The following is a 27,234-nucleotide window of genomic DNA, read 5'->3' on the forward strand; positions in this document are numbered from 1 at the left end:
GATTACACCGCGAGCGCAGATTAGTGGAGCCCGCGCCAAACCTAGCCAATCCACTTGGTGGAGGAGCCTCGGCAGATCCTCGCCTCACGCGGGCGGGGAGAAAAAGGTGGCTACCGGCAGCTCGAGCTCTAAGGGTGCAGGCTGTGGACACGCTGGGGCCAACCAGCGGGGCGCCTACGGACCGGTAAGGTTTGCGACCTCACCCTTGTGTCGGCGACAGGACTAGAAGGCAAGGGGTTGGGTGGGACTATCCAGGACGGGGACTTCCTGGTCTGACCTGAGACTTGAGTTAGGGTCCGATGGGTTAGGGTCCGATGAGTTAGGGTCCGAGGGGCCAGAGAAGACCTAAGCTTTCGTGTTGGAGCAGACGCTGTACCCACGGGGCATCTGAGATCCAAAAAAGGGAAGGGACGTGCCGAGCCTTGTCGCAGAGCTTCGAACGTCTGGGACTTAGAAGCCTAATCCAGCCGAGGCTCTTTCTTTGAGAGTGTGCGTTCAAGAGCACTCCCCACCCCCAAAGTAGGTTCCAAGACAGGATCACTTTAGTTCTTACCTGACTAAAAGCAGCCTAGGAAGGTGACCTGGGGGCCTGAGAACGGACTTTGAAGGGAGTGAAGGAAGCATGAGTGCGCGTGAGGGGGCAGATCTCTCAGCACTTAACCTGCTTCCCCTCTGGGCGTTGGCACAGTATATTTAGGAAGACAGCGAACCAGAGCAGACGTTTCTCAGGCTGAAAAAAAGCCTGAGGTTTATTGACATTTATTAAACGAAAGTGTTCTCTGACCTTCTGCCCTGTACCCTCTTGGAGCATAAACCAGGTTCACAACCTTTCGGTCATATTTGACTCTTTTTCTGCCCCTTTTCCATTTAGCAGCCTTCAAGTTCTATCCATTTTTCCATCTCTGCTGCTCCTCTCCCACTTAAGGCCTTCAGCAGCAACCACCCTATGAGTGCAGGGCAGAGTTCTGACCGTGATCTGCAAGGCCCTTCCTTATGGGCTTCCTCTTCCCTGGCTCCCTTCAGCCCCTGAATGGATTCAAATGTGCAGACTCACTCCTGCCTTCGAACTTTTGCTCTAGCTGCCCCTTCTGCATGCTTCCTCCACTTCTTTTCCTCCTGTAGGTCTTTGCTCTACTATCACCTTTCTCAGTGAACCCCCACTGAGCACCTTCTTTAGCATTGCATCCCCAAGGACACCCAAACTCCGCACCTTGCTCTCCTGAAAAATGAAATATTTCCTGCCATATCAATAAACAAAGGATGTCATGGGTTGGTGAACCATGAGGGAATTTAGGAAAGAAAGAATACCTGCCATCAAGCAGCCATCAGACTGCAGCCACCCTATGGTGAGCCTTGAGGAAACAGGAAACCAGCCCCAGATATGTTGAGATGCAAATCGAAAGAATGATTTCAGTGAGCCCAGCCTCTTTCATGTCTTGCATATTCCCATACACAGAAAAGCGCTAAATTCCTTAACTTGAGATGTCTAGTTTTCTTTAATTAACAATAATCTTTTGATATTCAGACTACCTGCCCTTTGTTGCAGAACTTTTATATAACCTGGCTACCCTTCTCACCTCCTAGGACCGGTTCTCTCAGTGTTACTTGAGGTGCTGTCCCGAGGCTTGAAGTCCTAAATATTCCCACCAAATAAAACATAACTCTCAACTTTTAGGTTGTGAGTATTTTTAAGTCCACAATCTCATACTGCTTGTCATTGTGTATTTTACTTGTTTATTTTGCTCTTTACTGCCCATCCACTAGAAGAGAATCTGTGAGTGCAGGCATCTCTGTTTTGTTCACTGCTGACACTCCAGGACGTGGAACAGTGAGGGGACCCACATTAGGTACTCAGTAAATCTTGGTTGAACAAGTGGTGAGTGGTCTCCCTGTTTCCTGCTTCTCACCTGTCTAGTCCACTCTGCTTCACCAGGTTAACCTGACTGAACAGTTCTGGTCAGGTCACCCCCATGCTCTTAAACCCTCAGAGGTTTCCCGTGACTGCAGACTGAAGTCCAGACTCAGCCTGGCATCTGAGCCTCCTGCCCAGTTTTGCCCCTCCTGGACCTTCCAACTTTGTGTCATTCCACAGCCTGTTTCCCAGTGGGTCTGCAGGGTGACAACCTGGCAGTGTAGGAGCAACCACAAGTTCTGCCTTGGCCTTGTACCAGCATTGTGACTTTGGGCAAGTCACTTGACCTCTCCAAGCCTCAGTTTCTTATCTGTTGAATGAGACCAGTACTGTGTTCCCAACTGGCTGCTTTTGGGATCTTGGTGGTATAATACACAGTTAGTCCTTCGTATCTGCAGGTTCCATATCCATGGATTCAATTGTTATAGCCACGTGTTCCAGGAAACAAACTCACTCAGAAGGACAATGCAGATAGTGGAGTGCAGTTTATTACACTGGCTGGCCCAAGGCAGAGAGTCTCCTCTTAGCCAAGGACCCCGACCAGTTTTTGTGAAAACCTTATATACCCTAATTGTACGTGCTCAAACCCACCTCCCCAAATTCTCTGAAACTAGTCTGAACAAAGGAAAAGAAAGATACAATCAAAGTTAACCCATGATTCATATGCCTGTGCCTTAAACCCGTGATTCGTATGCCTTAAGCCTAGGTAGTTAACAGTGGACAATTATCAATAAGCCTGTGGTCATACCCCAATAAGCATAATAGAATTTTTTTCTATTCGGTTACACAGATAATTAGGGTATTCTTTCAGGCGATGGAAAGTCTAGGTACGAGCCCTGGGACTCTTCCATCCGGGGGGTCTGGTTTTCCAGTTGGTATGCCATTTCCATAGATACTGGGCATATAGCTCAAAGTCCACAGTCTGGGCCAAGATGGAGTCCTGCTTTCAAGATGGAGCCTATTCTGTTTCCTCCTTCACAACCATCCATGGATTTAAAATATTGAAAAGAAAAATTTCAGAAAGGTTCAAAAGCAAAAATCAAATTTGCTTCATAGGCAACAATTTATATGGCATTAACATAGTATTTACAGCTATTTACATAGCATTGACATTGTATTAGGTATTAGGAGTAATCTAGAGATTGTTTGAACTATATGAGAGAATGTGCATAGGTTATATGCAAATACTGTGTCATTTTATCTAAGAGACATTGAGTTTCCTTGGATTTCGGTGTCTGCGGGAGCTCCTGGAACCAGGGCCCCATGGATAATGAGGAACTGTTGTGCTCATCTGTAAAAGGTTCTGAAATTTATCCAGTTTTCAGGCATTGTTAATTCTTTTCTCTGATTCACTCTTGTCATTCCCCTTATATGACACATGCAGAGCCTCAGACCCTGTGTTAAGTCTTCTCCATGCTGTAGCCAGAGTGATCTTACACTCACCCTTGATTTTAACTTCCAAAGCCTCCTGCATCTCCCATAGGGTGACTCCTTAGCCTGACACAGCACCTGCACCTTCTGAACTTTGCTCCCGATCTGACTTTGATCTCACTTTGTCACAACTTGTCGCAGAACAGGCTGGCCGTGCCAACGCTTCATGCGTCCCACCCCTGGCCTTGGAATATCTCTCAGGACACCCACCTCTTCTTTGACTCACGCCTCCAGGGCTCTAGAACTTGACTCAGGGATCGCCTCCCTGCCTGGGCTTTCTCTCATCAGAACTCACAGTCACTTCTGCAATGTTCTGCTAAGCCTGTGTCCCACCCCAGATGCTGGGCTCCCTGAAGGTTGGTGCTGTGCCTTCTGCAGGTTCTATTTGGCAGTGGCCTTGTAAAGGTGGAGGAGTGAGCTGGCACCAGAGTGCTTTTCTACAACTTTTTTTTTACAATTTGCAGCTCCCTTTTTATCCTTGGGGCGTGTACGTACATCCACTGAGGTCAGCAGAAGGATTCTTGCTCTATGGTTGAGGCCTCTCAGACCAGCTGCTGCAGCACAATTCCACCCATACTCCATTCTGGACTCCTTGCTGGCCCTCCAGGGGCTCAACTCCAGCAAGCCAAGATGGACATGGGGCGGGGGCTGGGGGGAGTGGGGAGCCTACAGCTGTGTACAGTGTTAGAATGAAAACAGAAACCAATGCTGAGGTGCTGAGGAAGCTGCTAGTCTGGCCTGGAGAGGAGGAGGAAGTTTCCTAGAGGTGACAACTGAGCAAGGCCTTGAAGGCTGCAGAGCTGCTCACCATGGAGAGGACAGGGAGCAGCACCTCCAGGTGGAGGAACAGCATAAGCTGAAGCTCTCAGACAGGCTGCTGATTTTGTCAGCAGATTCAAAGCCAGGGCCTTTCTGTCCTAAAAGTCAACAGACTAGTGGAGAGATCAATGAGTGACAGAAAGGACAAGATGGAGCTGATTGAGTCCTTTGGAGAAGTAAGGGGAAGCCTTCAATCCTGTTGGCCTTTTTCTTGTGCAGACAGGCGTCTTCTTGCCACAGAGGAGGGTATCGAGTTTATGGCACCCACGTTGGAGCCTCCTGCACTGACCAAGCACAGGAGCAGGCCAGGCCCTGACTACCCCAGCACTCTCCTCTGAGCTGCTCTGGGTTTCCCCTTTACAAAGAGCCTGGTCTCTCATGTTTGTGAAGGAGAGAGCACTTGTCTCTCTTCCTGGTTGGAAATGGACAGACTCTCCTGTCCTTTTGTCTCCAGGACTCGGTGGCACTGGGGACTGGCCCCAGCAGGAAGGCAGCCATGGGCTCACTTCCTTCTCTCTGTATTTAATCCTAGAAGTAGAGCCAGGTGCTTGGGTTTCACTCTTAAAAGGTGAGTCTCTTTTCCTAGATGCCTTTTAGCCTAAGACCTTGTCCGAGTGTGTCTAGAGGAATAAAGACATACATACTGGTTTTAATTCTGAGATCTGCAATTTTAAAGGATGGTTTTAATTCAGAGACCTGCAATTTTAAAGGAAAAAGACTTGAGGCTTCTGTGTGATCTGTAACAATCCCAGCTCCTAGAATGTTGCTCTTTAGGGTCTTATTTTCCCATTCGCAGTATTCTTGTGAATATATTTATAATAAAATAGACAGAACTGAAAATTTGCCATTTTAAACATTTTTGAGTATACAGTTCAGTGGCATTAAGTAGGTTCACATTGTCATGCAACCATCCCAGCCATTCTTCTCCAAACCTCTATTCATCTTGTAGAACTGAAACTCTATACCGACTTAGCATCACTCCCCAATTCCCTGCTTCCTTCCAGGCCCTGGCACCCACCACTGTACTTTCTGTGTCTAAGAATTTGACTACTCTAGGGACATCATACAAGTAGACTCCTATTGTATTTGTCCTTTTGTGTCTGGCTTCTTTCACTTAGTATAATGTGTCCAAAGTTCTTATTTCACTTAGCATAAATTCATCTGTGTTGTAACCTATATCAGAATGTCTCTTTTTTTAATTGTTATTTTATTGTTGTAAGAACAGGGCTTCCTTGATGGTTCAGTTGGTAAAGAATCTGCCTGCAATGCAGGAGACCCTGGTTTGATTCCTGGGTTGGGAAGATCCCCTGGAGAAGGGATAGGCTACCCACTCCAGTATTCTTGGGCTTCCGTTGTGGCTTAGCTGGTAAAGAATCTGCCTGCAATGCAGGAGACCTGGCTTCGATCCCTGGGTTGGGAAGACCCCCTGGAGAAGGGAAAGGCTACCCACTCCAGTATTCTGACCTGGAGAATTCCATGGACTGTATAGTCCATGGGGTCACAAAGAATCAGACACAACTGAGTGACTTTCACTTACAAAAACAGGTAAGATGAGATCCACCATATTAACAAATGTTTGAATGTACAATAGATTGTTGATTGTAGGTACAATGTACAGCAGACTAGAGCTTACTCATCTTGCTTAACTGAAACTTTCTACCCACTAATCAGTAGCTGCCCTTCTTCCCCTCCCCCAGCCAGCCCCTGGCAACCACCATTCTACTCTTTGATTCTGTGAATTTGATTACTTTAGATACTTCATATGAGTGGAATCGCAGTATTTGTCTTTCTGTTACTGGCTTATTTCACTTGGTATAATGTTCTCAAAGTTCATCTGCATCTCATATTGTGGAATTTCCACCTTTGTTAAAGCTTCATAGTATTCTGTTGTATTTATATACCACATTTTCTTTATCCATTCATCCATCAATGAAGACTTAGATTGTTTCCATCCTGGCTATTGTGAATAGTGCTGCAAAGAGTTTAGGAGTACTCATATCGCTTCAAGATTCTAGCTTTAGTTCTTTTGAATATATACCCAGAATTGGAGTTGCTAGATCCTATGTACTTCGGTGGTTCTATTTTAATTTTTTAAGGAACCTCCATACTGTTTTCTACAGCAGCTGCATTGTTTTTGCATTCAGTGTACAGAAGTTCAAATTTCTTCACATCTGCGCCAACACTTATCTTTTGACTTTTTGATAATAGCCATCCTGACAGCGGTGAAGTAGTATCTCGTTGTAGTTTTGATTTATGTTTCCCTGATGATTAATGCCATGGAGCATTTTTTTCATGTACCTGTTGGCCATCTATGTGTCTTCTTTGGAGAGGTGTCTATTCAAGTCCTTAGCTCATTTTGTAACTGGATGGTCGTCACCATACTCTGACCACTTCCCAGGGGGTTTCTGATGGCCCCAGACACTCTGAGTTCTATATGTGGTCAGGATGGCTTTAATTCCACCAAGGAAGAGAGCTCTATCTCCTCTTATTCTTCTTTCTCCCAGCATCCCATGCCCTGGCATCATGGGGATGAGCAGTGAGTCTGTTTCACTGAGCTGCAGCAAAGAGAAATGGCTTGAGCAGATTGATACACTTTCTGGCAGTGCCAGGACTGAAATCTGAGCCTCCATTTTGTTCATTTCTCTACTGATCGACACTAGAGAAATAGAGAGTATTTGAAGCGCATGAGTGCCATGGGAAAAGCTGTGATGCCAGAGATAGTCTTTTCATTGTAACTGATGAATGGGGTTATTTAAGTGGCTTCCCATTCTGCCTCTAGTCCAAGTATATGGTAGTGACTTATGGGGCCACCCAGGCCCATCTCAGAGGACAGTCTGCATCCCAGGAATGTTCCCTGAGTGCTTCTTCCAGCAGCTGCAGCTACAGTTGAGCACTCTGTGAAAACTCAGGGGTCGGGGGCGGGAGGGGGGGGTGGGGGATGTTATCTACACAACACACTAACAGCTTAAAGATGTTTCAGTTTATACAACATAAATGTCTGCCTCTAAATATGTTTTTAAGGAGACAAACGTTGATTGCAGACAGGGCCACATTTGGAGCAAAAATGGAACAAGCAGCTGGTGAGCCAACAAGGACATGTTTGACAGAAGACATTCCAAAAGTGAGTATTGACACAAAAAAAGGTTAACCAAAACCAGATAAGGGGAAAGTCTAGCACATACATAACAGCACGCCATTGAAACATAGCTCTGGGTTACCCATATTAAAGTAATTAGTATTGAGTAAGTGTTTCTTTATAGAAGATATGTCCTTATTTAAGGCATCAAGTACTGCTCTGTAACAAACCCTATCAGAACTTAGCAGTTTAAAACAACACCCATTTCTTTGTTCACAATTCTGCAGGTTGGGCTGGGCCCAGCTTGTGGTGAGGAGTGGGGGTTCCTCCACTGGTCTGCCCTGGGCTCGCACACACAGTTGCAGTCATGGGGTCCCTGAGGTGTATGTTCCAGGCAGCCTCACTCACACAGGTGGCAGTAACTACTGCCTGTCACCTAGGTGGCCTCCAGCAGGTTAGACTGTGCTTCTGGATATAATCGCAGAAGCCTTCCCAGGGCCAGCAAGGGCACTAGCAAGGCCTCCTAAACTCGAACCTTGCCAATGTCAGAAGGGACTTGAAGGAATTGTCAGGCCTCCAGAGATGCTTTACAGAGATCTATGAAGGGAGGATTCATTACACTTGCAATGAACTAACACTTCAGACATGAAGTCACACTGAGGTAAAATGTGTTCATATCAGATGTTACTTAATCAAAGCTTCCCAAGAGGTTGCCGCAGGTCACCAGATCACATTGGTTTTAGTGTACAGCTCAGAGTACACAGAAGGCCTTCTCTGTGCCTCTGTAATTGAGGATTAATCTGAGATTCTACTGCTCAGACAAACCACCAGAGGTCCTTGCAATCTGTAGTTCATTTGTGTGCATCAGGGTTTTACTGATACTCAGCAACTAAAAACAGTCTTGATTAGGATGGTGGTTTTTTTCCTCATCAATTGACTTTATAGTATAAAGTAAAAGTTACACATTTAAACTACTATAAGAAAAAGAACAGTTTCATCCTAACTTACACATACATTCTGTGTAAGACTTCTCTGAGTAAAGGGCCCACTGCTAATAACAAGGGAAAACAGAAAAGATTGGAAGAAACCCAGGGACCTACAATATTCTGTTATCTCCAGATCATTTTGCAATGAAATAGTTTTTCTAGATGGCTTTCTTCCCTATTCTCAAAACTGTCTCCAAGGTGTTGAGTGTTTAACTCCCCGCAATAACCCAATCTTGAGTCTCACTACCTGTTTCCAATCTGTAATTTCATTCTTATTTATTAGTACATATTCCTTCTTGTCTGTTAGACCCACTTGAACTGCATCATCTTTCATGGCCATGAAAAGTAAGTGATGATTTCACATAATCTCCTGTAACCGAGGACCATGGCCCCATCACAATCTGACTTCTCTGGGGTAAATGCCAGCTCTGTTCTCATCGTTATAAAACTCTCTGGCATAGCCACTGACCCATGCTTCCCAGGCAATATGGGTGCAACATTTCAATATAAGAATCCACATCACTCTGTCAAAGAGAGAATTACTTTAAAATCATGAAATGAAATTGTACTGGATAAACACAGCATTGTAAAGCAACTGTACTCCAATAAATGTTTTTTAAAAAGAAATTACACTAGATACGATAGCAAGGTTATTTGATTTTTCTTAAATTAGACTGTCAACCTTTTGAAGCAATTTGTAACTTTTGACTCCAAATACTATAAACAAGAGACTCTGAACTCCTTTGGAGTTATTCTAAAAAGCAGGCTTTCCCTGTGCAGCTGTCTTGGGGAGAGCAGGAAGAGAAGGAATTGCCAACAGGGAGATTGAGTGGAATTTGTGGATTTCATTTGCCTGTGCACTGGGCGTGTGTTAGAAATTTTAGTAAAGGTGTAAATAATGTAGCATGCTATGATATATGCCAGTCGTCTAAGCGTAGACAACAGTGGGCTTAAAAGATACTTTGCTGGAGAGGGTAGCATAGTGAGGCTGACTCTGTCAGGAGATTATGAATGCCTGAACAAATGATGCTGAAGCTTCAGAGCCATCTCCATTGCAGGTGGGATGCCAGGTTGAGAGGGGCAGATCTATAGAAGAGACTCTGGCTCCCCTACAGTCTCCTGTATATCCCAATTATATAGGTATTTAAGGAATACATAGCAGGTTGGTTGGTTGGTTTTTTAATCAGCAGAATTTCTTTAAAATCTCTACTTTCTATCCCCAACTGTACTATACATAAGTTCAGAGAAAATGGGGGTTTGTCATCTTAAGGAAGCCCAGATATTGTTTTAGAAAGACCCCAAGGAGGAAAGCTATAACAAGTCCTCCCCTGGGGCCCCTTGTACCCAGCTTCATCAGCGTGCACCAGCTACAGTTTTGCATCAGCTCCCTGGAGTCAGAATATTTAAGTCCCGCATGTGGTGCTCTGTCCTTCCATTATCGCCAGTTAACAGAGTTGGAATTTAGCCAAGAGAGTACATGGGTTGTTGTTGTTCAGTCGCTCAGTCATGCCCAACTCTTTGTAACCCCATGGACTGCAGCACGCTAGGCTTCCCTGTCCTTCACTATCACCCAGAGTTTGCTCAAACTCGTGTGCACTGAGTCACTGATGCCATCCAGCCATCTCATCCTCTGTTGTCTCGTTCTCCTCCCACCTTCAGTTTTTCCCAGCATCAGGGTCTTTTCAGATGAGTCAGTTCTTTGCATCAGGTGGCCAAAGTATTGGAGTTTCAGCTTCAACATCAGTCCTTCCAATGAATATTCAGGACTGATATCCTTTAGGATTGACTGGTTGGATCTCCTTGCAGTCCAAGGGATTCTTAAGAGTCTTCTCCAACACCACAGTCTGAAGACATTTTGCATGATGTACCTGTGTTGCAGAGCTGAAATGCAAGCATCATAGCTTTCACCTGATATGTCAACTTCCTCAGACCTCAGAGAAGGGAAAGCAAAGCCCTGGGCCTGGCTGGTGAACAGCTCACTGATCGTCCCTGCATCCCTACCAGGAGATCCCATCAGGCAACAGCATAGTCTTAGATGGATGTGCTAAGGGGAGAAGGGTTTAGGTGATGAGCCCAAAGCCACAGAGCCCAGCCCTGTAGTGGTTGGAGAGCAAAGGGGCCTTACTTTCCCCTGCAAGTATGGAAACTCTACTTTCTTTTTTCTGATGTTCTAAGTGCACACTGTCAGTTGAGCAGATGGCATGTTTGGATTTGTGTGTGTGTGTGTGGTTTGTTTTTTGCTTTAAAAGTGCCCAGGGATCAGCTATCGGGAGCAAGAAAGTATCATTTTGGTGGGGGTGGGGGGCTGGTCGCACCATGGTTTGTAAAATCCTGGTTCCCTGATCAGGGATTGAACTCAGGCCACCACAGCGAAAGTATCAAGTCCTACCCACTGGACAGCCAGGGAACTTGCCTCAGGTCATCCAGTGTGACCAAAGTCTGCCTCAGTATAATTTGCTATCTCTTCCCTCCTTACTAATCCCAGGAGAGAAGATTGCCATGGGCGATAAAACACCAGAATTATTTGAAACTTCCAACTTGATTCAAGAAAATTTTCAAACTAAGAGATGGACCTGCTATTTCAATGGCTCATGGTGCGTGAATCCAGGCTCTTAGAGCTTCCAATTCTCAGCACACCCTTACCCCTTGCCATCCCTCTCTTTCTGCAGGCCAAGAGGTGCACGGTGATTGGAGGCTGTGGGTTCCTGGGTCAGCACATGGTGGAGCAGTTGCTAGCAAGAGGCTATGCTGTCAATGTATTTGACATTCGGCAAGGGTTTGACAATCCTCGTGTGCAGTTTTTCCTGGGTGACCTTTGCAGCCAACAGGTAACAGACCATTTAGCCTTTCTGATTATGCCAGGCCCCTTGAAGGGAGACCACCAGACTTCCCTTGCTCAGAGGCCAGCCCAGTTGTTTCCAAAAGAGAAATTTTTTTTTGAAAAATTGTGAAGTTACACGAAAGAGTTTAACACACACACCTATTGTTACTAGTGAGAATCAGTAACTGTTATTTCTGTTGCTACTACTGCACCCTACACAGATAGTTCAAAAGCAACCATGGCCAATACATAAATGAGTGGTGGCAGCTGCGTACCAATAAAACTTTATTGACAAATGGTCCACAGGCTGTAGTGTGCTGACTGCTACTCCAGAGTATACATCCAAAAGTGAAATTGCTGGGCTTTGTGTTTCTTTTTTTTTTTTTTTTAATAATTTTTGTTTGTTAGTGTGGTTATTTATTTATTTATTTATGGCTGTGCTGGATCTTCGTTGCTGCTCGGGCTTTTCTCTAGTTTTGGTGAGTGGGAGTTACTCCTCATTGTGGTGCACATACTTCTCATTGCACTGGCTTGTGGAACAGGGGCTCTAGGGTGCAGGCTTCAGTAGCTGAGGCCCACGGGCTTAGTTGCTCCACAGGTATGTGGAATATTCGCCCAACCAGGGCTCGAACCTGTATCTCCAACACTGGCAGGTGGATTCTTTGCCATTGAGCCACCTGGTACTCCCTGGACTTTGTCTTTCTGCATAACACTTGGCATAGCTGATATATTCTGTGTCAACTTAGGTATTTGTCCCCCCACCCAGAGAACATGCGCTCCATGAAGGCGGCTCCCCTTCAAACCACTCCCCCCAACTCCCATGCTATCGTTGCTATTTTCCCCTCACTCACAAATGTTAGTTTTGCTGCGAGTGGCGTTCTAGGGTTATAATCCTCCTCCCCCACCTCCTCCCCCATTGCTCAATCTGAGCTTTTTTTTTTTTTTTTTGGTTGCTTTGCAAGGGTCACAGAATCCTCGTTCTTAGACCAGGGATTGAACCCAGGTTCCCTACACTGGAAGCACACAGTCCCAACCACTGGACCAGCAGGGAATTGCCTCTTTTTACTTTTTTAATGTGGGTACTACAAACTTAAAAGTCATGTCTATGCTTTGTATCATATTTCTAGTGGAATAAAGGGGTAAAAGTTGGATCTGATTCTGGTTTGGTTTTTTTCCTTGGGGCATCATAGATTGATACCCCAATAGCAATAAGCACTTGTAGTACTCAGATTTTACTTTCTATAACCATTGCCCATAAAACAAACCAGGGGTCCTTGGGAAAATATCCTATTCAGGAATCTGGGGGAGAGGTAGGTAGTACAAGGTGAGCCTGGGACATTTTTCTTAGGATGAAACTAACAAAGTACTCAAAAACTAATTTAGAACATGTTAAAAGGACACAGGAACCAATTTCAAGAGCCTCTGCTGGCCAAATTTGGGACATTTTGAGCCTCAAAAGATAATAGTAGTGGATTGTAATGAATTGAACAAGAATCCCTGCATCCATAGAATTACTGAAAAAAGATTACAGAGGAATGCCAAGTAAAGAAGTAAAAATGAAAGCTAAAATTAAAAGTTCACCATTTTTTGTTTAGTCACTAATCTGTGTCCAACTCTTGCAACCCCAAGAATTGTAGCCCGCTGTGGGGTGGGGTTGGGGTTAGGGAAAGGCTTAAGAGGGAGGAGATATATATATAGATATAGATATATAAAATTATGGCTGATTCACATTGTTGTATGACAGAAACCAACACAACATTGTAAAGCAATTCATTCCAATTAAAAAATAAAACTTAAAAACATTTTACCAATTTGCAAGTAACATGTTAATAAGTTGTTCCAAGCAAGGATCACGAATGAATGCTGAAATCAATTGGTGGAAAGTTGCTGGGGAGTAAGATATTCACAGGATCTCTAATGATCACCCCATAGATTACATTTTGATTGCTCAGAGAGAAAGATACTTTTTTCATGGCCCAAATCTGGCAGCCATCACCTTAACCAAATGACTGGATCAACATTAGCAACAATGTGACAAACTGCCATCTTGATCCTCCTAGGGTGATGCCCTGAGAAGGCATGATGTCACTGGTGTGATGTTCTTGCCAAAAGTAAGAAGATTACCAGTTCTTAGAACAGGCCTGGGGTAGACTTGAGAGGCAGAGTGGCATGCTATGTGCAGCTTACTCTCAAATGGTTTCAAAGAAAAAATCATGTCTACATAGAGAAAGTTGTGGCAAAATGCTAATAATCAGTGTATCTAGGGACATAATTCATGGTTTTCTTTTGGCGATGTTAGTATCTATTGATCATTCCTAGATTTTATTATTAATAGTTAAGATTTCACAAAATGGTAGTGGTAGTGTTAGTCACTCAGTTGTGTCCAACTCTTTTAACCCTACGGACTGTACCCCACCAGATTCCTCTGTCCGTGGAATTCTCCAGGCAAGAATAATGTAGTGGATTGTCATTCCCTTCTCCAGGGGATCTTTCTGACCTAGGGATGAAAACCAGGTCTCCTGCATTGCAGACAGATTCTTTACTATCTAAGCTACAGGAAAGCTTCACAAAACGTCACAAAATGGTAACATGCTATTATTCTCTCTTTATGCCTTAGCCTTCTATTTCACTTAATGGAAGTAGATGGGGAAACAGTGGAAGCAGTGTCAGACTTTATTTTCTGGGACTCCAAAATCACTGCAGATGGTGATTGCAGCCATGAAATTAAAAGACACTCACTCCTTGGAAGTAAAGTTATGACCAACCTAGATAGCATATTGAAAAGCAGAGATATTAGTTTGCCAACAAAGGTCCGTCTAGTCAAGGCTATGGTTTTTCCAGTGGTCATGTATGGATGTGAGAGTTGGACCATAAAGAAAACTGAGTGCCGAAGAACTGATGCTTTTGAACTGTGGTGTTGGAGAAGACTCTTGAGAGTCCTTGGATTGCAAGAACATCCAACCAGTCCATCCTAAAGGAGATCAGTCCTGGGTGTTCATTGGAAGGACTGATGTTGAAGCTGAAATTCCAATACTTTGGCCACCTGATGCGAAGAGCTGACTCATTTGAAAAGACCCTGATGCTGGGCAAGATTGAGGGCAGGAGGAGAAGGGGATGACAGAGGATGAGATGGTTGGATGGCATCACCGACTCAATGGACATGAGTTTGAGTAAAGTCCTGGAGTTGGTGATGGACAGGGAGGCCTGGCGTGCTGTGGTTCATGGGGTCGCAAGGAGTCGGACACAACTGAGTAACTGAACTGAACTGAACTAAAACTATGGTGGAGGTAATGAAGATAATGGCGACCTCCTTCAAAAGGTCCCATGCAAGCACTGCTACACTCAGTGTCCCCAAACGTGCAGCAGGCCACTGCTAAAACTGGCTTCTGCCAGAGACTCCTAGACACACAGGAAAGTCTGGGTCAGTCCCTTGTGGGGTCACTGCTCCTTTCTCCTGGTGCACAAGGTTCTGTTTGTGCCTTCCCAGAGTCAGTTTCCCCAGTCCTGTGTAAGTTCTGGCAGCTCTATGGTGGGTTAATGGCGACCTCCTCCAAGAGGGCTTATGCCATACGCAGGTCTGCTGCACCCAGAGCCCCTATTCTGTGGAAGTCCACTGCTGACCCATACCTCCACAGGACACGTTCAAACACAGTTCTGTCTCAGTTTCTGTGGAGCCTCTGGGTCCTGGTGCATACAAGGTTTGTTTGAGCCCCTCTGAGTGTCCCTGGCAGGTATGGTGTTTGATTCTAAATGCAGTTTTGCCCCTCCTATCATTTTGCTAGGGCTTCTCCTTTGCCCTTGGATGTGGATTATCTCCTCACAGCCACTCTACCACCACACAGCTGCCACTCCAGCACCTTTTTTCAATGCTTGACTCTATTTGCCACTTTGCAAAAGGAATTCTTATTCTTTAGTACAGTTCAGTTCAGTCGCTCAGTCATGTCTGACTCTTTGCGACCCCATGGACTGCAGCATGCCAGGCCTCCCTGTCCATCACCAACTCCTGGAGTTTACTCAAACTCATGTCCCTTGTTGCCTGGAAAATCCCATGGACGGAGGAGCCTAGTAGGCTGAAGTCCATGGGGTCGCAAAGAATTGGACAAGACTGAGTGACTTCACTTTCACTTTTCACTTTCATGCACTGGAGAAGGAAATGGCAACCCACTCCAGTGTTCTTGCCTGGAGAATCCCAGGGACGGCGGAGCCTGGTGGGCTGCTGTCTATGAGGTCTCACAGAGTCAGACAAAACTGAAGCGACTCAGCAGCAGCAGCAGCATGTCCACTGATGGGTAATGGCATCCAACCATCTCATCCTCTGTCGTCCCCTTTTCCTCCTGCTTTCAGTCTTACCCAGCATCAAGGTCTTTTCAAATGAGTCAGTTCTTTGCATCAGGTGGCCAAAGTATTGGAGTTTCAGCTTCAGCATCAGTCCTTCCAATCAATGTTCAGGACTGATTTCCTTTAGGATTGACTGGTTGGATCTCCTTGCTGTCCAAGGGACTCTCAAGAGTCTTCTCCAACACCACAGTTCAAAAGCATCAATTCTTTGGTGCTCAGCTTTCTTTGTACTCCAACTCTCACATCCGTCCATGACTATTGCTGATCAGATTGTCCCATCTTTCTTTTGTCAGTGGGCATGTCTTCAGGTTGGCTCTGGAGTCCTTTTCATTCTTGTCTGTTTCCAACCCCAGATCTGCAATCAACCATTTCTCTCAGGAGCTCTGCTTCCCTGTAGCAATCCATCTCTGGTTACTCTTTGTTGTATGTCTAGTTTCACAGAGAGGATTACTCCTGTGTATAGGATATTTACACTGTCTGTTGAAGTATGGGACTTTCATATGATGCATAATCTATATCTTTGGGCTCATTTTCCCCAAGAATCTTAACTCCAGGTGCCCTGGATTTTCCCACCCACCTGGCACCCACCATCCACCACCCATGAGGCACAAAGGCACAGATGTTGATTTTTTTCTGGATCCCACAGGCTTCTCATGCCCCAAACCAATTTTTATTGGGGCAACGGTAGTGGGGAGGGAGGTGGTTAAAGGGACATTATGGTTTCTACCTCATATACTTCTGTGTCTTTGAATCTTTTACAGTGAGAATGTATTTCTGTGTTGATTGGAGATTTATAAAAGGGCAAGACACCTTCATGCTCCAGATTGGACACTGGGAATGTAAGGAGGCTGTTTACTTGTATAAAGCAGGAGTGATTTTTTTTTTTTTTGTCTTTGTTTGCTTTCCAGGACCTGTACCCAGCTCTGAAAGGTGTAAGCACAGTTTTCCACTGCGCATCGCCCCCACCATTCAATAACAACAAGGAACTCTTTTATAGAGTGAATTACATTGGCACCAAGAATGTCATTGAAACCTGCAAAGAGGCTGGGGTTCAGGTAAGGGGAAAGCTGGAATGAGTGCTGTCAAGAACGTATGATGGCTTTTCCCAAGTGCATGGGGGCCAAGGCTTTTGTTCACTTCCTGGGCTAGCCAGGCCTGCTTCCTAAAGTGTTGCAAAGAGCCTAAAATTTCGGCCCTGGGAGCTGCTGGGCAAACCATATGAAGACCCTAAGTCTTATTAGTCTTTGGTTAAAGAGTGACAAAATTTAGAAATTGCTTGTGTTTTTTGTTATGCTTTAAAAAGCATGTTTTTAACATAAATAATATATATCAAACATAAAATTTACCATTTTAACCATTTTTAAGTGTACAGTTCAGTGGCATTAAGCACATTCACACTGCTGTCAACCACCACCATCATCCATCTCCAGAACTTTTTCATCTTCCTAAGGAGGCTGAAATCTGTACCAATTAAATACTAACTCCCCCTCTCCCTGCCCCTGGCACCCATCATCCTTCTGTCTGTCTCTATGAATATGATTCCTCTAAGGACTCCACACAAGTGCAATCATACAACACATGCCCTTTTGTGTCCTACTTACTTTACTTGGCATAACACCTTCCAGGTTTATCCATGCTATAATGGGATCAAAATTTCCTTCTTTTTTAAGCCTGAATAACAGCCTATTGGAGGGCTATGCTGCATTTTGTTTCTTCATTCATCCTTTGGTGGATTCCTGGGCTGTTTTGACTATTGTGAATCATGCTGCTGTGAGCATGGGTATGCAAGTAACCTGCTCCACTTTCTGCTTTCACTTCTTTGGGGTAAATATCCAGGAGTGAAATTCCTGGATCATATAGTAATTCTGTGTTTAAGCTTTTATTGTTTTAAATTAATTTATTTATTTTAATTGGAGGATAGGTATTTTACAATATTGTGATGGTTTTTGCCATACATCGACATGAATCAGCCACGGGTGCACATGTGTCCCCCATCCTGAACCCCCCTCCCTCCCCACCTCATCCCTCTGAGTTGTCCCAGAGCAGCGGCTTTGAGTGCCCTGCTTCATGCATCAAACTTATATTGGTCATTTATTTTACTTACGGTAATATACATGTTTCAGTGCTATTCTCTCAAATCATCCCCCTCGCCTTTTCCCACAGAGTCCAAAAGTCTGTTCTTTACATCTGTGTCTCTTTTGCTACCTTATATATAGGATCATCGTTACTGTCTGAAGGAGCTGTCATTTATTTTTCCAGACGTTGCCTGTTCTTATTGTCCCAACTGGTGATGCCAGAGGCTGGTCAACAGCTTTCTTCTCTTGTTCGCAAGGCATCTGTGGCATATGTCACTGTCACTGCCCCAAGCATCAAGGGCTTGGCTGATAGGGGCGCTGTTTTGCTAGTGGCTGGTACCCCATTACGATGATCCAGAGAACCAGGGTTTATAACAATGCAGCAAGCTACATTATGGTGGAAATTGTACCTTCTCTGGTCTGAGTTACTAGCAGAGAGGCATCACTTGGTTCTCCAAATCTGGTTCCTCACCTATTAAGCCACATTAGTAGCCCCTGGTTACTTGTGGAGGAGCAAATCAAGTGACAGTTGTAAATCTCACACTCCTTACTACTTTGTACTGTGCCTGTATTAACTGGAGCTCTGTGAATTACACTCGGCTGTTTTTTCATTCAACCATCCCAGGCGTGCAGAAAAGATCTGAGAATAATATAGCACCCATACACTCATCACAACGTTGAGGTGACAGTATTACTAGTGATGCTGCAGCCCTGCCCTTACCCATCCTCAGTGTCACTGCTGTCCTTCTGCATGCTATGTGGTACTACAGCCAAAACAGAAATTCTAAAACTTTGTAAAAATAATATACTGAATATATCTTCCTGCAACTTGCTTTTTTTCCCCTCAACATTATGTTTTTGTTTTTACCACAAATTAGATCTTTTATTTGTCACCATTAAAAATCTGCATTTTAAACAGATTCTTGAATTGGTGGCTTGTATCCATCAGCTTATTCAACTTTAGCACCTGTCTTGTCCCCAGTAGCTTTTCCAGAACTACTACCTTTACCATGTAGCTCCATGAGTTTTCCCAATTCAAATTTGGGCTTATTCAACATTTTTACTTTTCTAACAAAGACATCATGGAGTGGATAAATAGATGGGCAAGCCTTTTCTATGTCTTTTCCAGTGCTATCTGGAATCAATTTATTGACCACCTCTTTCAAGTCATTTGTTTGTGCCTCTCAGGTCATGATTTCTATCATCTTCTTGTTGATGGAGTAATAGCAAACAGATGGGGGGCAGCTGGTGCTCAGGCCATGCAGGGAGACTCAGGCCAATTCAGTGTTAAGCTTTGCTTCCATATGTACTGGCTATGAAAGGAAACCTCAGTGGGTGCGGTCCACTACCAACACCTGGGAGAGCCACTCACAGCTGCCCAGCTAAGGTAAGCACCCTGCTGGTGCTGGGCTTAAGAGGTCTTCTGAATCTGATTGTTGCGTTTTTTAGTAGAACCCACACAGAACAGACGAAGCAAGTAACCATCAGTAGTCTTGACATCAACGTGAGCTTCAGTCATGGTCTGCCATTTTTTGACCATGGAGCATGTTTTGTCACAAGTAAGATCCATAGCATGGAAATTAGGCAGTTTTGCCCTTAACATCCTCAGTAATTAGCTTGAATTTTTTAAATGCTACTTTGTCATTCTGCAGATCAGCAAGACTCACTTCAAAAACACGACCTTTGAGGCCATCAGATGCGATTTTGGTTCCTTGAGTCCTCATGCCCAGTGTTTTTGCAATATTCCTTATATTGAACATAGCTGATGCTTTCACATCACACCAGTCTTTTTTAGAAAAATGGGTCAACCACTTTCTTCTTGATTCCTTTTTTGCCTTCTTTCATAAAGCACTTGTTCTTGCCGCAGCATTATGTTTTTGAGATTTCTTTTTCTTGAAATACAGCACAGTCTGGTATAATCACTGAAGTGGCAGGATAGCTCAGTGGGTAGCAGTGCAGGAAATGGGGGTTTTGTGTGGTATTTAGGGAATCTCTCTCAACAGAGATGAAACGATCGTTGACTGCTTTTCTTCTCAAAGGCTTAAAGTGTTACTTCCCCACATTTACATCTCTAATCCACTAGGAATTTCTGTCTGTATATGTTCTGACGTAAGCAGAGGATGTTTGGGTGCTCAGCAGCATGTACTGTACCATCGCCCCTTCCCTGATATTTAGAGCCCTATGCAGCTTGTCTCTGTGGGCCTGTTTCCGGCTCTCATGCTTTGTGGCCCTGTCTGTGCCCAGGCCCTTGTGCCCTGCCCTAGGATGAACCTCAGTATCTAGTGTAGGACAAGTTACTCCCCAACTCTGTTCTGCTTGACTATTCCTAGCCCTTTGCTCATTCATACACATTTTAGAACCAGCTTGTCAAGTTCTTGATAAAGCCTGTTGGAAATGTTAGTGTAATTGCATCAAACCTAAAACTAATTTGGTAGAGAATGGACATCTTTTCCAATATGGAGTCTTGCTATGTATTTCTCTCTCTCTTTAATGCCTTTCAGTAGACATTTTACTTTACTTCATAAAGGTTCTGTACATCTTTTGTTAAATTTATTCCATATGCCTCACTTCTGGTAATTGAAATATCTTTCATTTTCCACAGCTACTGCATAGAAACACAGTTAATTTTTGTGTATCAATTTTGTACTCTGCAATTTGCTGAAGTCTAACTTTTTCTGTATGTTTGTAGTGTTTTGTATATAGACACTTCCAACACTTGAAAATGGTGATAGTTTTGTTTCTTCTTTTCAAATCATTATATTTAATAGTTTCTTATGTGCCTTATCCTACCATGCTGGCTAGGACTTGCAGGACCATGTTGAATAAAAGTGATAGATTGAGCTAATGTTGTTCAGTTTAGGATGGGCTGCCCTTAACCAGATAGCTGAAAGCTGGGGACCCTCATAAGAAAGCACCTTCCTGTCAAATAGCATTTCACCCTGCACGCCTGTGCGTGTATACTGATGTGCCAAGGTTGGGAGCAGAAGTGTCTTCTGTCCCTCAGTTGTGATAAGACGAGGGAAAATGTAAAATCTACTCTTTTAGAATGTCATACCATAATGTGTCTCAAATCCTCATACCTGCAAAAGATAGTGATCTTTGCATTGTTTTAAGAAGGCCTGAAAAGGGAAGGCATCGTAGTAAAGAAAGTGAACACGTGCCGTTTGATTTCCTTTCCTATGTGACCTTCATGGTGTTTATATAGTGATCATTCCCGACTCATTTTTTTACATCTAATTTTCTCCTCTGCCAGAAACTCATTTTAACCAGCAGTGCCAGTGTCATCTTTGAGGGTGTTGACATCAAGAATGGAACTGAAGACCTCCCTTATGCCACGAAACCCATTGACTACTACACGGAGACAAAGATCTTACAAGAGAGAGTACGTACCTGACAACTGGTTGAGTCAGTGACAAACGAGTTCCATGAACATCTGCAGGATTTAGATTCTTAAGAAGAATGTTTATGAACATAGAATGTTAGTATTCTGAAGCCTAACTACATAACTTGTGAACTAAAATTTGTGGATGAAATTCAGTTCTAAAGATGATAACAGAAAAAATAGTAACAGAATATCCTAATGTGGCCAGATGCTACTCTGTGTGTTTTACAGGGGATTGCTTCATTTAAGCTTCATGCTGCTGCCAAGTCCCTTTATTCGTGTCCAACTCTGTGCGACCCCAGAGACGGCAGCCCACCAGGCTCCCCCGTCCCTGGGATTCTCCAGGCAAGAACACTGGAGTGGGTTGCCATTTCCTTCTCCAGTGCATGAAAGTGAAAAGTAAAAGTGAAGTTGCTCAGTCATGTCCGACTCTTAGCAACCCCATGGACTGCAGCCTACCAGGCTTCTCCGTCCATGGGATTTTCCAGGCAAGCTTCATGGTGACCCCTTAAGGCAGGTACTATGATCTTCACCAGGTTACAGAAGACAGTTGAGGACAGCTGATACACAGAGGTTCTAAGCTTCCTGAGGCCATGCAGCTCTGGAGCCTGCACTCAACCTCTGCTTCAGAAATCAGACAATTGATGATAATCCAAAGTGGCAGGCAAAATTCAGCTAAACACTCAAGTGTGTTTTCATTTGAATACACCTTCCTAGTACTCTTGCACCCCCTACTCTTTAAAAAAAAAGCAAACAATGGAAGGATCTTGCTTTATTTTAAGGGAAAGTGGTTTTCCACTTGGCAACTCAGCTTCACTAGGGAGCTCCTGATTTTAGCAGTGGTCTGGGCCACATAACGGGGACTCTGACAGTTGCCAGCTCCAGGACTAATGTCCAGGAGAATATTACCAGGTGGACACCCTATACCGCGGACCATGGGTGTTCATCAGCCACAGGCAGCTTACCTTAGCTGGGCAGCTGTGAGTGACCCTCCCAGGTGTTGGTAGTGGACTGCACCCACTGAGGTTTCCTTTCATAGCCAGTACATATGGAAGCAAAGCTTAACACTGAATTGGCCTGAGTCTCCCTGCATGGTCTGAGCACCAGCTGCCCCCCGTCTGTTTGCTATTACTCCAATTTGGAATGTCCCAGAAGAGCTCATCTGCTGGGAAACCCAAGGGCCTTTCAGTGCAGGGGTGGAGGCCTCGCCATTTGCAAGCTCCAATCCTGGGTCTGTCCCCTTGCTCCTTGGAGCACAGAGAGCCTCCCAGAGGCGTTTACAGGCTTACCTTATTTCCAGCAGAGTATCCAACAAGTCAACACAAGTGAGACCCCTTTGGGTAACTCCGATCATTTTGAACAGTCGGCAGGTAACTTGAACTCGCTCGGACTAAAACATGAGCAAGGATTTTGCCACAGTAGAGTAGAAACCCTCAGTGAGGTGGTAGAATGAGTTGACATGGGCCATCTCGTTTATCACGATCTCCATTTTTAGCAACAACCTAGCAGATCTTTGGGAAGTTTTGTTCCTTTTGAGACAAACCCTGTTTCTCTGTACTTTAAGGCCAGTCCTTTCTATTGGATCTTACCGGCTTTGACACAGCTCTCTGTCCTGTGTCTTCAGATGTGGGTGTTGGGGTGGAGAAAGGGACAGAAAAGTAGTCTAGAATTCTTCAGTGTCTGCAACCCATACACTCCCTTTGCTCTCCTAAAGGCAGTCCTGGGTGCCCATGATCCCGAGAAGAATTTCCTGACCACAGCCATCCGCCCTCATGGCATTTTTGGCCCAAGGGACCCCCAGTTAGTCCCCATTCTCATTGAGGCAGCCAAGAAAGGCAAGATGAAGTTCATGATTGGGTAAGTTGGCCCCTGACTGCCCCCCTCCATGCCCCCCGGCCCCTGAAACAAGGGTCAGTCACCATCGGCCCTTTTCTCCTGTGGCCTTGTCTTCTGCCTGTTGTCTGTTTCCTGTGGCTGCCACAAGAAATGAGGCGGAGAATAATAAAAATGGATTCACTCCCTGTGCTGGAGTCCAGGACTCCAAAATCCAGGTGTTGGTGGGGTTGGCTCCCTGTGGAGGCTCTGAGGGGGTCTGTTCCAGGCCTTGCTCCCAGCCTCACATGGCTGTCAGCAACCCTTGGCTTGTAGACATGTCACTTCAATCTCAGCCTAATCTTTACATGACATGCTTTTCTCTGTGTGTCTTTTCCAAAAGATCCCTCCTCTTATAAGGACACCAGTCATTAGGTTTAAGGCCCACCCTACTCTAGCACAACCTCCTCTTAACTAATTATGTATTCAAAGACCTCATCTCCAGATAAGGTCATTGTCACAGGTTCCAGGGAGACGTGGATTTCTGCCCCATGAACCCTCTCAGGCAGGCTGGAAAAATATTTGTGTCCATGTTTGGAAATTCAGGAAACTGACTCAGAGGGGAAACAATTGTCCCAGGGTCAAGGGCTAGGCCCTCCACTTTCCTTGCATCTAGGAAGGCAAGGGGAGGTGTTAACATTCCTCCTCTGGGCCTCTGCAGGTGATGAGAGTGGTTCTGTGTCCCCAGTACAGCTTTCCTTCCCTCCTTCCTTCTATTCATCCATCCATCCATCCTTCCTTCATTCTCTTTTCTTCCTTTCTTTCCCCCCTTATTCTTGTGCTTTGCCACCTTGCCTCCCTGCCTCTCGCTCAGCCTCCCTGCCACAGGACTAGAAAGAGATAGTAGAGAACTCTTGAGGCCAGAGCAATGGATTAGCCCACAGTGCCCTGGAGGGAGTTGAGAGCTGCTGTCCAAACTGGAGCCCAGAGAAGACACCACTAGCATAGGCTATGCCAGGATGGGGCAGGCAGGGCTAGGGGCTTTCAGATTCATGGGTCGGCCCCTAAATATCCCTCTGGCCCTGAAGGCCCAGGAGCCCTGGCCTCCAGCACATCTTCATGGATGCCCAGGTGTACCTGGGCTGGCATTGCCAAGGTGGGTCGCAGCCCTGGGTCCACGCCTAGGGACTCTGCCAGGTGTGCAGCTGAGTACTCCAGGCACAGGGGACTCATTCCTTGTGCACCTGCAGGAACGGAAAGAACTTGGTAGACTTTACCTTTGTGGAGAACGTGGTCCACGGACACATCCTGGCTGCAGAGCACCTCTCCCAGGACACCGCCTTGGGTGGGAAGGTAAGGCACCTGCTTCCACCTGCTCAACAGTGGCTGGGCCTCCTGCCCCTGTGTGTCCCTATGATGCCATCTGCTGGCACACTGCTTCTCTGACCCTGCTTCCTGGCAGACCTACCTTAGGATCCCACTGGGCCATGGTCAAGCCCTCTGACAAGGGACGGTCAGCTCTTACACAGAGATGGGAGACCACACTCCTAGGTCCCCCTTCCTTGTTTCTCACTCCCAATTTTGGAATCCCCTCCCCATTGGGGTCTCATTTTTCTTTCCTGGATTTCAGCCCTTTTCTGACCCAGAACTCTCAATGTGGAGTGGGGAGGGAGCACATTTGAGAAAGGTCATACGACCCATTCATAGCATCTGAAGATAAGATCCTTTACCATGATTAACACAGTTATTAAAACAACCAACGTACCTTCCCAAATACAGTCTAAGCTTCACTTGAAATCCTGGCCCACAGCTAAACTTTGATCACCTTCCCCACTACACCGGAAAGTTGCCTGTAGCTGCAAACCCAAAAGGCCTGTCACTCACTGGCTGACATTTGCAGACTTGAGGACCACGAGAAATGCTGCACTCTGTGTGGGCTTAATCTCCACCTTATTTTTGAGCTGCCCTGCGAAGGAACTGGGGTGGGCAGGTAGGGAGCAGCCCCTGGCTTCTCAAAATAATGGTCTTGGCTGAGCCAGCAGGCTGCAGCTGAGCTCCAAGCATGGCCCGCTCCCCACGCTGCTGGGAAGCGGTTCCTAGTTTCTGGTTCTCTCTGCAGGCTTTTCACATCACCAACGACGAGCCCATCCCCTTCTGGACTTTCCTGTCCCGAATCCTGACAGGCCTCAATTATGAAGCCCCCAAGTACCACATCCCCTACTGGCTGGCCTACTCTCTAGCCCTCCTTGTGTCCCTCCTGGTGATGGTGATCAGTCCTGTCATCCAGCTTCAGCCCACTTTCACGCCTATGCGGGTCGCACTGGCTGGCACTTTCCACTACTACAGCTGCGAGAAAGCCAAAAAACTCATGGGCTACCGGCCGCTGGTCACCATGGATGATGCTGTGGACAAGACCGTGAGGAGCTTTCACCACCTGCGCAAGGTCATGTGAGGTGCCCCCAGCCCTGGCCCTTTGATGCATTCCCTAGCTGATAACTCTCTCCCCTGGAGACCAATAAACTAACCTCCTTCCAGTGATCATCTTCTTAGCTTAGGTTTCCCCCGGCCAGTTTGATGACAGCACATCTACCCTTCCATGACCAAGAGGACAGTTAAATTAGCAGACACGTCTTCTTCGTGGGACTGGATGTTGATTTCTTAAAACAGGGCAGCAGCTTCCTATTCTAAGTGTTTTGTGTTCTCTCCACTCCTGGGTTCCTTAATCATTCCAGTGTCCCCTGTGCACAACCGAAGAAGCTGTAGGGAAGAAACAGCCATTTGCTGATTGAGGAGGGGGTCCTAGATTTATTTCCATGCAGACTGTTCAAGGAGCCACAGATGACAAATACTCTAGAGAAAAGCAGAAGTTATGTGAGGCATCAAATGTACATTTCAAATAGACACAGAGTTGAGAGAAAAAGCTTAGAAAGCTTGAACAACTATAAACCCCCAGTCCCCATGGGGAAAAGACTGATGGTTTTTCACCTCCTTGCACGCTCTGGAGTTCTCTCTCAGGTACAGCTGCTGTGCCTGCCTGCATTATTTTTCATAAAGCATTCTTTCGTGTACACCTTTTTTATCATCCACAGAGTCCTCTTGTCCTTTTAATGGCAAGGTGGGACACTTGTCCAGTGGACAGGAAGCCATGGGAAAGGTCAGAGAGAAGAGCCTCTCCTTTATCTGCTTGGAGATGATACAGAAAGGGCTATTTCCTCACAGCTCATGCTCACAGAACCCTTTAGGGCAGTTCCCAAAAATCAGCACATATAGTGAATCAGTGTTCTTTATTTTCTGTTGTTCTTACAGAACCTGGTTTCTTCTTAGACTTATTTAAATGTAATCTTAAAGACGTCTATTTTTTTTTTTTTCCTCTACCTCTGTCCAAGGGTGGGGAGGCACCTGGGAAGATTGGAATAAACTGAAGGTATTGTACATGCCATGCAGTGTGTGTGATACAAACTTCATCTCAATCTAGGGGGAAACTGAACTGCTAGGGTGAGGGAACACAGACAGAAATAAGACAGATCTTTGGCCTAAGGCACTTAGAATAGAGGAGTTAAGATACATTCAGAAGGCCCTGTAATACAAAGCAGGAAATAAGATCAGGTGGTGTAAGTTCTGAGGAAGGATACATGGCTTCCAGCCAAGACCGTGTAGGTTGAAGAGTCACTGGGTACAGGCCCCTAGATGGTGTTTCAAGGTAAAAGGTCAGGTTCACGGGTATTGATTTGTCATAGTTTCATTAGCAGTGTGTTGTGTCTCTGAAGTATGGAAGCGTCCTGTGACTCGGAGGAACATGGAGCAGTAGGAGTTTGAAAGTGAAAGTTGCTCAGTCGTGTCTGACTCTTTGCAACTCCATGGACTATACAGTCCATGGAATTCTCCAGACCAGAATACTGAAATGGGTAGTATTCTCCAGGGGATCTTCCCAACCCAGGGATTGAACCCAGGTCTCCTGCATTGCAGAAAGATTCTTTACCAGCTGAGCCACCAGGGAAGCCCAAGAATACTGGAATGGGTAGACTATCCTTTCTCCAGCGGATCTTCCTGACTCAGGAATGAAAATGGGGTCCCCTGCATTGTAGGCAGATCTTTACCAACTGAGCCATCAGGGAAGCCCTAGTAGAAGTTTGGTCAAGCTAAAGAGGTTGGGTGAACTTTATCTTATCAGCCTGGGAAATCATTGACAGTTCAAGCAATGGGGCAAAAAGCCACCAACATTCTAACCACCCTAAAAAGAGCCTGGGAGCCCAGATAGGAAGTAACACTTCAAGCAGTGATGCAGCCATCCATGGAACTAGAAATGGAGTCTTGGTGGAAGGCCCTGAAAAGGAGTCAGCTTGCTGTAGGATTCCTCTGCTGGGTGAGAGGGAGGAGAAGGCCAGCGCACAGAATGGAAGACTCCACTTTTGGAGCCACTGGAAGGAAGGTCTCAGGCCGGGAAGACTGAAGGTGGTGGACCTCATTGAGGAGCACCGAGGACCAAAATGCTCTGGGCCCCCACCTGTTTGGGGAAAGTGTGACCACCAGGGAACCATGGGCTCTGCACACCCCTGGGGACTTGTCAGAAAGTGGGGGTCCA

The 27,234-nt window shown here is 45.5% G+C and overlaps 1 protein-coding gene and 1 pseudogene across 2 annotated transcripts; one reads left to right on the plus strand and one right to left on the minus strand.

The window, feature by feature from the left end:
• The first annotated feature begins 25 nt into the window (after positions 1-25).
• Positions 26-26,089, plus strand: NSDHL (NAD(P) dependent 3-beta-hydroxysteroid dehydrogenase NSDHL). Of its 2 annotated transcripts, none has more exons than XM_019956244.2 (8): positions 26-184; positions 7,184-7,283; positions 10,894-11,052; positions 16,292-16,438; positions 20,712-20,840; positions 22,555-22,697; positions 23,903-24,005; positions 24,772-26,089. In XM_019956244.2, the coding sequence occupies exons 2-8, from the start codon at positions 7,227-7,229 to the stop codon at positions 25,102-25,104; spliced, it is 1,071 nt and encodes a 356-aa protein (XP_019811803.1). In that variant the 5' UTR covers positions 26-184; positions 7,184-7,226; the 3' UTR covers positions 25,105-26,089. The 2 variants fall into 2 exon arrangements, with proteins under 2 accessions (XP_019811803.1, XP_019811804.1); XM_019956245.2 differs by having other exon boundaries at positions 30-184; positions 7,204-7,283.
• Positions 18,804-20,275, minus strand: LOC109554743 (small ribosomal subunit protein eS1 pseudogene; annotated as a pseudogene).
• Positions 26,090-27,234: the final 1,145 nt, after the last annotated feature.

The sequence above is a fragment of the Bos indicus genome, chromosome X (genome assembly GCF_029378745.1).
Source record: "Bos indicus isolate NIAB-ARS_2022 breed Sahiwal x Tharparkar chromosome X, NIAB-ARS_B.indTharparkar_mat_pri_1.0, whole genome shotgun sequence".
Lineage (NCBI taxonomy): Eukaryota > Metazoa > Chordata > Mammalia > Artiodactyla > Bovidae > Bos > Bos indicus.